An 11,025-nucleotide genomic window follows, 5' to 3' on the forward strand; every position below is an offset into this window, starting at 1 on the left:
TGAAAAGTCTCAGCCGGAACACGCTTCCGTAAAAAGAAAAATACAGCGGCGGATTTAATCTCCGGCTGCATCTGCCGTGGCCAAACCTGCTCCAGGAGTGCCCAGGAGAGAGGTTACCCCCGAGAGAGGGGAAGGGGGCTGCTCCTATTTTGCGGGGGAAAAGGGCAGTGCAGGAGGGTAGAACGGGTCACACAGCCCCGTGCTCGCCGGTGCAAGGGTTTCGCTCAGGTTTCCTTGACCTGGAACCGGCTCGAGCCTAAATCCCGGCCGGGACGGTGGGGCAGGGAGCCCGTTCCCGATGCCCGCGGTCCTCCCCTACAAAAGCCGCGTCAGCCGAGGGACGGGACCGGGTACCTGAGCCAGGAGGGGACGGGTTTGGGACGGGACAAGAGGCTGGACGGGCAGGGCCCGTCAGAGAACCACTCACCCTCTCCTTGCCCCACATTTCAAGCAGGGAAGGTAGAAGGTGACCGAATCTCCCTACTCGCCATCCCCCGGGGAGCGGTGGCCCAGACGGGGAGAGCCGGGGCAGGGGTGCCGGCGGCGGGGAGGTTAAAGAGCGTGGCCTTTCCCTCGGCACCCCCGGGCCGGGCTCTTTCTGGTGTAATAGGATAATTACGGAGGGCCGGGCGAGCTTAAGCAAACACAGTCCCCCGCCGGCCAGGCCTCTCCCGGGGATTAATATTAAGGACCGGTGCATTGTGTTTTGCGAACGGGCGATCCCATCCCCCTGGGCGCCCTCCCTGTGCCCGAGGTTGTGGAGCCGCGTGTCGCCCGGCGCTCTGCTGGTCCCTCCTTCTTTCCTCCCTGCTTTAATCCCCGGCCTCATCCCTGCTCCCCCCGCACGGTGGATGCTGGAGCCACGCGTGTCCCGGGGTGTAGCGAGGGGCGCGGGCAGGGTCTGTTCCCCCTGGGATGAGCGTGTGTGCCCCGTGGAGTGGGACAGGGACACGCAAGTGCTGGTGTTTGTCCCCCTCGGCAGCGCCGAGGTGCCCCCGGAGCGCGAAGGGCTCCCATCGGGTCGGGGCCGTGTCAAAGCCCGGCTCAGTCCTGCCCAGCCTGGGGTTAATTCCGCCACTCAGGACATGACTCTGGCGGCGAGGGGACACCGGGCATCGCTCTGTGACAACCCCTGCCAAGGTGGCCCCGAGCCCTGCGGTTCCAGCCCCGGGAGCTCCTCGGGACCGCCCAGACGGAGGGGGTTCGGGGGGCCCCCGGCAAAGCCTGGGCTCTCCGGGATTTGCTTCACCGTCCCCCCGAGAGCTGTTTCGGCAGCTCCGGGGTTAAGCCCCGGTCACCGGCGGCTCGCCGGGCAGAGCGGAGTCACGTCGGGGGCTGAGGAGCAGCGGCTGTCGGCGGGGAGGGCACGGGACTGCACCCACCGCCTCCCCCGGAGCTCGACCCCCCTTCCACCGCATGGCCGAGGGGCCACGTGTAAATATATAAATAAAAAAATGTATGTGCGTAAATATATATGTGTATGTGCAAATGTATGTGCGTGTGTTAAGTATATATGCGTGTGTATGCGCGTCTGTGCATGTTCTCCTGTGCACATATTTTTATATATTTATATATATCCATACTTACGCACGCGTATAATGTATACGCGAAATGTGCATATATAGTATAAATGAGCGCGGGATATACGTGTTTGTGAACAGACGAGCCACGCATACCTCTGGGTGCGCAGGTACGTTTTAACCAGAGCCAAAAGAACGGGGAAAAGGGTTTGGGGTGACTTCATGGCGCTGCAGTGGGTCTGGGAAGGGGGTCCCACACACACCCCCTCCGTGCCCACCACCCGGGGAGGGTTCGAGGGGCCCCCTCGGCGCCGCGGGGTCACGGCCGGTGCACCAAGCGAGGGCAGGGTGCGGGGCAAGGGGGTCCTGGGGCTCCTCCGGCCACTCAGGGAGGTCGAGGGGAGCGAGCTCAGGCTACCACAGCAAAGGGCCTCCGCCCCCGGCTCCCCCCGGCCCGGCCCCCCGTCCCATCGCAAGTGCTAATTGCGGCTCTTTTCTGGTTCCTCTGTATTTGGGTCCCTCGGAGGGCGCTGCGCGGGAGGACACGTCACGGATACATTATCCCCTCCCCTCTTGAGGCTCTCCTGGCTTTCCGCAGCCTTTGCTAAAGAATTAACCGAGAGGTCCACTTCAGAGCTCCTTCTGCCCCTGGAAAAAAAATAAATAAATAAAAAAAGGGAAAGAAAGAAAAGAGGAAGGAAAAAAAAAAAAAAAAGCGGAGATATCGGTGCTTTCAGGCGAGGAGCGTGGCGGCTGTGATTTCCGAGAGGAGGGGAATTTTACCTTCGATCCTTGCCGTATGGTGAGGATCGCTGCTCCTTGCGGGAGGTGAATGTAGCAAACCCTCCCCTTGCCTTTGAAAGGCATGTCTATGCCAAAGAGCCACCGCTTTGCTCTTTAAATAAGTGACAAATTAAAAAAAAAAAAAAGAAAAAAAAAAGAAAAAAGAAACTATTCCTGATTTTGCAAATTCTCTTTCTTTAAAAGGAGGGAAAAGGGGAAAAAAAAAAATAAATAAAAGCAACGAAATCAATCCCGCGCCTTTGCCAGCGCTCGGACTTGTTTGGAAAGAGACAACGCTGAAGTGGCACTGGTCCCGAGGAAAACGGATCCTTTAATTTGACTCCGCATGAGAACCACATTTGGAGCTGGGCGCAGCGGCCGGAGCGGCAGGAGCAGCCCCGCAGCCCCCCGTGCCCGCAGCCCCGCCGCCCGCCCGGCCCCGCCGCCCGCGGGGCTCGGAGCCCCCCGCGCCCCGGCGCTGGAGGAGCCCCTCGGGCCCGGGGGAAGAGCCCTTCTGCCGCAGGACCAGCCCGCCGAGAGGGAAGCGTCCGAGGGAAATGCGAGCTCGTGATTTCGGAGCGCTCCAGCCATCAGCTCCCTCCGCACCGCCTCTGACTTTCGCTTAGCGAGGGGCTCGTCGTCTGCTCGGCATCTCGGGCTCCGGGACCAGATCATTTTGCACTTCGTTCAACGAGCAGCGCGGTCGTTCCGTTTTCTTTCTTTCTTTTTTTTTTTTTTTTTTTTTGAGAGACAAAATGTCCAAAGATAGTTCAGCCTGCTTAGCTCAATGATTTCTTGCATGGACGCTCTACTTTTAATATATATATTTTTTTTTAATTATTATTTTTGGACGGGGAAGGATTGAGTAGAAGAAATCCTTCGGTGAAGAGAACCCAGAGATTTGCTCCCCGTTGAGGAGAAGATCCGATTCCCAGCTGCAGGCAGAGGACGGAGATTCGCGTGGGTCTTTCAGTCTGGGTTTCGAAGCTCTCGCTATTGCAGGGCCAGAGCAGAACTGCCTTCTCCGAACGGCTTTCCCATCCTGGTTGTGGCTCAGAGATCGCCTCCCCCCTCCTCGCACCACTTCTGTTGGTGTTGTTTTTGTTTGGTTGGTTTGGTTTTTATTTTTTTTTTTCCCTCCCCTTTTTGTCTTTTTATTCCCCCTCTCCCTTTATTATTATTACTGTTATTATAATTATTTGATTTGATTTGATTTGATTTGGGTGAGCTCTCTCCCTTCCTCAAACGAAAACACTGACGCCGAAATCCATGCCCCCTGCAACTCGGAGGAATCGGGTCTAATATGCCAGTGACATCCTCGCCTTGCAGTAGTCGCGATGAAGGAAAAATCCAAGAACGCGGCAAAGACTAGACGGGAAAAAGAAAATGGAGAATTCTACGAACTGGCCAAACTCCTGCCCTTGCCCTCGGCCATCACCTCCCAGCTGGACAAGGCGTCCATCATCCGCCTCACCACCAGCTACCTGAAAATGCGAGCCGTCTTCCCCGAAGGTAAAACCCCGCCGGGGCTCTCACGGGAGGGACGGGGGACACCGAGGACCGAAAAAGAGAGCGGAGGGGGTGGTGGGGTGGACACACGCCCCGAGACGAGCCCGCATCTCCTCAGGGTCCTGGGAGGAGGCGGAGATGCCTGCAGGGGTCCCAGAACCGGGTGGCAAGAGAGGGGTGATCGAGGGAAAAGCCGCCCTGGGTGGAAAGGAGCCCGCCTGTCTCGGGAGAGGAGGCAGCGCTGCGCTGCCCAAAAACCGGCTGTGGTGGGGGCCAGACCCTCCCGGTTAATCCCCCCCCCTTCTTCCCCTCCTCTTTTGCTGCCGGTTCAGCTCCGTTTGCTCGGGGGGACCGTCCCGAGGGGAGCGGGCTCGGCTCCGCTCGGCTTCACCGGCTCCTGCAGCCCCGGGAGGAGCCCGGGCGGCCCCCGGGGATGGCCCCTCGGCTCGGGGAAAAAAAACTAGCGTGGTTGTTATTATTATTTTGTTTTGGTTGGAGTTTTCTGGAGGTAGGGAAGCAGGCTGGGAAATAAGGCGAGGCGGCCTCTCAGCGAGGCCCTCCGCCTTCTGCTGGAGCCGAGGAGAGAAGGGAAGGAGGGTCCGAGCCCAGCCTGGCCCCGAGCGGGGCCGGGACCCCTCTGCTCCCCGGCCCTGAGCCCGTGGCTCCGGTGGCTCTTCTCGGAGACACCCGGCAGCGAGACCTGGCACGGCTCTCTCCTTCCCCCGGGGGTTTGGCGAAAAACAGCCTCGCATCGTCCCCCCCGAGCGCCTTTGGGGCCACCTTTGGGGCGAGGGGAGGCAGCGGGCCGGCAACCGTGGGGAGCCGTCGGCCGCCCGTCCTGTCCGTGCCTCCGCCGAGCTGATGGGGGAGACGTGAAATGAAAGGCCGGTTAAGTGGCTGCGGGTGGCTAAATAAAGCCCGGCTCCCCGCCTTTGTCATTTGTTTGTGCCTCTCCGGACTAGGAGGAGGGTGAAGGAATTAGCGAATTCCGGAGTGGAAGGTCTGCTCTCCGTCGCGGTTTGGAAGGAGCTTTATTAAAAGGTTGAGGGGGAAAAAAAAAAAAAAAAGGAAAAAGAGTGGAAGGGAGCGGGGGGCGGAATAAAACCCCCCTCCCAACCCGAGCAAAGCTTACCGTTATGGCCATCTAATTCAGAAATTTCGGGAGCAGGGACTAGCCGTGCTAGGGAAAGCCAGGGCTCCTTCAGCGTGCGCTCCCGAGGCACGCCGAGCTAGCGGAGCAAAGGGAAGCGAGGCGCTGCTCCGCTGCATTTTCCAGCCATTATCCCCCATCGGGAAATTTCCCGACGAGAAACAGAGCGTCGTAATTTCGGGGGGTCGCTCGCCGGCCCTGCCCCGGGGAACGTGCCCCCGAATGCCTTTGATTTAAGAGGGAAGAAAAGTGGCACGTTTCGAGACGCTGCTGGATGTGTCCCGGCTTTTCCAGCCCTACTGATCCTCAAGAGCAACGAGACGACCCCGAGAGCAGGTTTATACCCACGGCTCGGGTGTGTTTTATGTGTCTGTCTTCCTTAAACAGGCCGGGCGTGCGCTTCCGCACACTCTGCTTATTAAGGGCAACGTTTAAATGCATACAGCGAATTCCTGATCTTTCATCGTCTTAACTACGGGTGGAAATACATTTTAAACCAAAGCTTTGCATCCAGGGATGACAGGCCGGGGGAATAAGCACCTCCGGTCCCCGAGCCGAGCGTTTAGTGCCTTGGGAGGGTGGAGGGGAGAAGGGGGAGGCGGGGAAAGGCGGCTGCGGGCAGTGCCCGCACCCCAAGGGCTGGAATAGGGCGTTTTTTGGGGGGAGCTGCTCGATGGCAGAGTCCCGCGTCACCCCAACTTCCCTCTCCCTCGGGATTTGCCTGTGGAAGGAGGGGAGAGGGGTCACCATTCGTCTGTCCGTCCGTCGTCCCTCCCCTCCTCATTCTCGGCTACTGGTTTCCAGTTGGCTTTACTGGGAGGTGGAACGGGGAGTCCGACAGCCCGGGAAAGGCTTCTCGGCTCAACGTCTTAAATCCTGGGGCATCGAGACCTGGGGAAAGAGCCCCTTTGAGAGCGCTGGGCCCGATGGATGGGGGGCACCGAGGTTCTGGGGTTTGAAATAAAGGCGGACACGTAACAGGCTCCCTCTGGGCCTCTGCTCCCGGGGCAGTGGAGCCGCGGTGCCCGCGCTCCCACAGGAATTGCCCCCAAGAGTGGGGGGCACCCCGGCCCTCACCGTGACATCACCCTTGTCAGGCTTAAGGGGGTGTCAGGGTGGGGGGAACAGGCTTGACAGGCCACCAACTTGTGTGCTAGGCCCGGATTAGCTGAGATCAGAGCCATCAGAAACGTTGTCCAGCTACAAACCCGGTTTCCAGCTCTGTCTAGACTGGAGGGAAAAAGAGAGAGAGAGAGAGAGAGGACTTTGCTTTTAAAAACCTCGATGGCTTCGCCCCTTTTTTCCAGAGCGAGCTGAAACATAATTTAGGAAAAGTTTGAGCCCCTCAGCGAGGTGATAGATCCCAGCGCTTCGACAGGGTTTGTAAAATGGTTCAGACAGGTCTCCTGCTCACTCCACCCAGGCTTTTCCCGAAGATGCACATTATGGGCTGAACTCTCAGATCCTCCCGCAGAGGCGCCCGGTCGGACTCCAAGGAGCGAGAGAGAAAGGGGATTTCTACCCCAGCTCCTTTCACCCCTCAGAGTGCGAGACTTGCAAGGCACAATTTCGTGCTCTGATATCACAGTTTGTGCCCTGCGGTATCGCTCCGACCTTGAGATTGAGGAGTTAAAGTCAGGAGACACAACCTACAGCCTCCCCCGCGCTCCCGCTCTGCGACACCGTCTTCTCTCGGGTTTTGGTTTTTTCTATTTTTTTTTTTTTTTTTTTTTTTGCTAAGGTATTTGTTGCTGTAGAACAAAAATACATCGCGGAATTTCTTCTGTCTTGACTGTCAGCATTTTTAAATTTTTTTTTTCCTCCCTGAAAATGAGTTAATGAAAGAAAGAGGCGAGAATAACTCGTGTTTAAAATCCGCGATTCTCAGCCCTCCGGTTATGGCAGACTGGTTAAATCGGCACCCTCTCCCTCTCCCCCACCCCCGACGCAGTATCCAAAACTGATTAGAAAATCGGACATTATGGTTGTTTAAACCGGACGAGAGAGAGCTAATTAATATGTGACCCAAAAGATAATTTGCGCTATACAAAATAATCTGAATAAAGCGACTGAGCGGTAGATTTTAGACCGTTCTTATTCCGAGACGCAGACAATAGAAATTATTAGGAACATACAGAGTTTTCTGTTCTCATTTAACTCATGAATGTATATTTTAAGAAAATCGAGGCCAATCGCAGTTGTTTCGTCTGATTTTCTTACCCACTATGAAGAGGTTCGCTAATGAATTAAATAAATAAATAAAGCCCGAGGAGTGAACAATCCCTTTTTGAAAGTGAGCGTCCATTGCACTAACGGTTAATAGTGACATTAAAGGTCTTGCTAAAACAAAAGTGCTTTTTTAGGGCTTCCCCGGAGCTGCGCGGCCGTTCCCGGGCGGCGGGAGCCGGTGGCCCTGCGGGGACGGGCAGTGGGGTCGGTCCGGCCTCTCCCTCCCGGCGGGGAGGGAAGGAGGGAGGACAGGAGGGAGGGAGGACAGGAGGGAGGGAGGGAGGGAAGGAGGGAAGGAGGGAGGGGGGGGGTCACTACCGTGGGACCTGCGGGTCCACCCGGGACGTCGCTGTCTGTAGTACCCCCGCTTTGGGGCCTGTTATCACGATCTGGTGTTTTCGGCTCGGTGGGAAGAGCCGGGTTTGGGATTGTCCGGGCGTCCTGGAGAGTAGTTTTGTTGTGTTTGGTTTTTTTTTTGTTTTTCTCCTTTCTTTTTTTTTTTTTTTTTTTTTTTTTTTATTTTTTTCCCCTTGGACTTGACTTTTTTTTTCCTTAAAAAGAAAAAAAAAGAAATTAAAGTCCTGATCTTGACGTCCGCCGTTCCCACCGTCCCAACCCTCGGGCACCTTCCCAGCCGGTGACGCTGATGCCCGCAGAGTGCCCGGCACATCCCTGCCGAGCTTAGACTTAAAACAGCCCTGCTCCTTCCCAAAGCCACCCCGACCTGGAAGCTTCTCCTCTGCGAGCAGAGCTTATTCCCGCCGGAATTCCAGCCGATTCCTGTCGGCTCTAAAGCCGTCCCGGCCCCTCGGGTCCAGCGGTGCGACCCTCAGTGCCGTCGGGGCTGAGATACCTCCCGTCCCGCTGCTTAAAGCAAAGTGTCATCTGTGTCCCCCACACCACGGGATGACACGAGAGCCCAATCCAACCTTGGACCTCGACTAAAAGAGGGAGATAAAGCTCGACATAAACTAGGGGTCGCCCCCGCGGTGATTCTTCTTTCCCGGCCCAGCGAGGCACAACCGCGCTGGGGAAAAAATAAAACCCCAAAACCCAGGAGAGGCGGCGAACCCCTGGAGTTTGTAGCTGACCCAAGGCTCCCTGTGAAGGATGGCGATTGAATAAGGCGGGGGGACCGTGCGGGAGTCGGGGAACAGCCCAGCAGACACAAAGGAAATACTCCAAGCTACAGGGCAACCCGATACTTAACATAATACATCGCGAAGTAATTCTTTTAGCAGAATCCCGAGCAGGAAAGCTACCGGGCTTTCAAATGTGTGCGCGCACGGATTTATGTATGCGGAGAGCAAAGGTGGGAGTTGTTCCCAAGCATTTCTAGCTCTTATTACAGTTAAACTCACGCTCCCTCCTTCCCTGGAAACTGGGAAATGGTACAAAGTGAACGTTGAGTTATTTTGAAAAAGAGTCAAAGGTGGCAAAAGACGGAGGGGGTGGGAGGGGATCGAGCCCGGGTTTGCCAAAGGGAGGGGGCGCGTTCGTATGAGAACCCCCGTCTTTCAACGGCAAAAGCAGCACGAACTTTGGGGTGTTGGGGCAAATCCCCCTCTCTGTGTCCGGGACGGCGCTGTCGGAGCCGAACCTGCCGCCTGGAAGGGGCTGACGGGCACAGTTGCGTTTAGGGCCGGTTATTTCCCCTGCCAGGCATCCCACTGTGCCCTTCCTGCCCTCCCAGCACGGCCCTGGTCCCAGGCACCAGTACAGACACCAGTAAAAACAGGGTAAACAGGGAGAGAGGCTCTTCTCATCCATGTTTGCCGACGGCGGGATGCCAGGAAAGAGAAGGCTGAGACTGGAACTGGCGAGTGCCCCTCCCCTGGCCGTGCCAGCCCCGCCGGCCGGCGCGGGCTCTGCCGCTGAGCCCGGCTTAGGCTTTCCGGGCTTTTCTCTACCGGCAGCGCCCGGAATCGCCCCAAGCCGCTGGATTTAGGCGATCCCTCACCCTCCAGCACCGCAAAGGCGTCGCACCCTGGGGCCAAACCACCCCCAGGCGTGTTCCCAGCATTCTCAAGAAGGATGCTCCAGCCGCTCTCTTCTTGCAGATAAATCGCTTTCTGGGCCGGGACAGCGCTTAATTCGTGCTGCACTGGGACATTTTTAAACATTTCCTTCGAAACGAATGCGCGGCGCGGGTTGCAAAGCCGAGTCGGAGCCCCGGCAGCCCGCCCCGACGGGGGTCCCCTCCCGGCCGGGGCCAGCCCAGCAAAGTCCCCCCGAGACGGAGCGATGTGGGAAAGGCTCGCTGTGTATCGGCAGCAATTTTGGCCTCGCTCCAGGCCAGTGAGTGAAAATGTGCGTTATTTACTGGCTGGGCAGGAGTCTATTGCATCCATATGTTTGCAAATCTCTCGGAAGACGAGTCAATGGGCGTCAGCCCTTTATTTGAACGTCGGGTTTTATTCGTTTCGTTTCCACCTTTAAAGCGATCTGCTGGGTGGATTAAATGATAAAATCGTCGGCTCTAAAACGAGCTTAGACGAATGCCAGGCTGATCCACCAAACGTGTTTACGTTTGATGCGAGTTCGCAATTGCAACTCCAATTTAAAATTTCAAAGGGAACAAATCCGCCGAAGTGACTCTTTTTTTTTTTTTTGGTTTTTAGTCCGGACTAGGAAAGAACCTCGAAACTAGTGCAGGTCTGGGGGGATGCTGTGAAATGGTACCTGTCCTGCCGTGACGGACAGGACGCAGGGAATTGCCACGCACGTGTGAGGCAGAAACATGGTTCGTTCTTGATGAGCTTCGTGAGTGGCCAAAGGAATAAATCTGCTTCGTCCATCGGAAAGGGAGAGCTCGTCTCCGGACAGTTTTTACTCCACCAGGTGTGACCCCCTTTTCAGTATTGCAACCCCCGTGCTTTGTGATTGGTAATTAATAAATCGAAATAAGGGCACCTGGACAGGCTCTGTCGTTTGTATTTGTTACAGTCTCTTTCTCGGGAAAGAAACCGCAGGATGACTCTGCGATCCCCAAACTTTCCTCCACAGAGGAAGCAGCTTTTCAGCACAAAGAACGTTTTGACGCGTCTCTGGAAATTCAGGAGCCTTCTCCTGGAGGAGGATTGGGAAGCGCCGTAGAAAAGCTCAAGTTTTCGTTTGGCTCTTCCAAGCAAATTTCCCAGTGCGGAGGGAAGGTGTCCTTCCCCTGCCCACAGGGAAGCGGAGCCACACACTGAGAACTCCGAGGGTTCGGAGAGATCCGGTGACACGGGATAGGGATGCAGACGCCACTTTTTGGGAATGACCCTGGGTGCTGCTACTGCCTTGAGACGGCGGAGCGGAGATGTCAGGGCCGGCCAAGGTCTCCTGGGGTTCCCTGCGTGGCTTCAGAGGCTCCTTTGTGCTTGCCCGGAGGGAGCGGGACACGGGGGCAGGTTCGACTGACACAGGGAAGGGCGGCAAAACTCGGGGGGAAGCACGGCTTTGCGGTGCATCCTCCTCATGTTCCTCCAGCGGGAGATCCTGTCCATCCCAAGGGACACCCCGAGAGCGGGGAGAAAGCCTCCCATCATTTCTAGACCAGGTCTAAGCGGCCAAAGCACACGCGGGTCCGCGAGGGCTTCAGAAGGTGCGTTCAGAATCACGCAGGGATTTCTGCCCGGGTACCAAATTCTGCTGGGATCCCGCCGCAGCCGCCTTTGCCCCCTCCAGCGTCGGAGGGGAGGTTTCTTTGGAAGCCCCCGGGCTGTGAGAGGGCACCGGAGGAAAACACGGCTCTCCGTTTCGCGGCGACGGAATGGGTTTGAAGCGCCCCTGAAGGCTGAGGGGTGCAGGGCTGAGGGGCGCAGGGCTGAGGGGCGCAGGGCTGAGGGGCGC

The 11,025-nt window shown here is 57.0% G+C and overlaps 1 protein-coding gene across 1 annotated transcript in view; it reads left to right on the forward strand.

Moving 5' to 3' along the window:
* Positions 1 to 2,818: 2,818 nt before the first annotated feature.
* SIM2 (SIM bHLH transcription factor 2) overlaps positions 2,819 to 11,025 on the forward strand; it is a 54,649-nt gene continuing 46,442 nt past the window's right edge. The window contains exon 1 of the mRNA XM_027634789.1: positions 2,819 to 3,815. Coding sequence (XP_027490590.1) covers positions 3,641 to 3,815 — 175 coding nt within the window. The 5' untranslated portion in view covers positions 2,819 to 3,640. The remainder of the gene's footprint in view (positions 3,816 to 11,025) is intronic.

This window comes from Corapipo altera, unplaced genomic scaffold (assembly GCF_003945725.1).
Source record: "Corapipo altera isolate COAL_440 unplaced genomic scaffold, ASM394572v1 0, whole genome shotgun sequence".
Lineage (NCBI taxonomy): Eukaryota > Metazoa > Chordata > Aves > Passeriformes > Pipridae > Corapipo > Corapipo altera.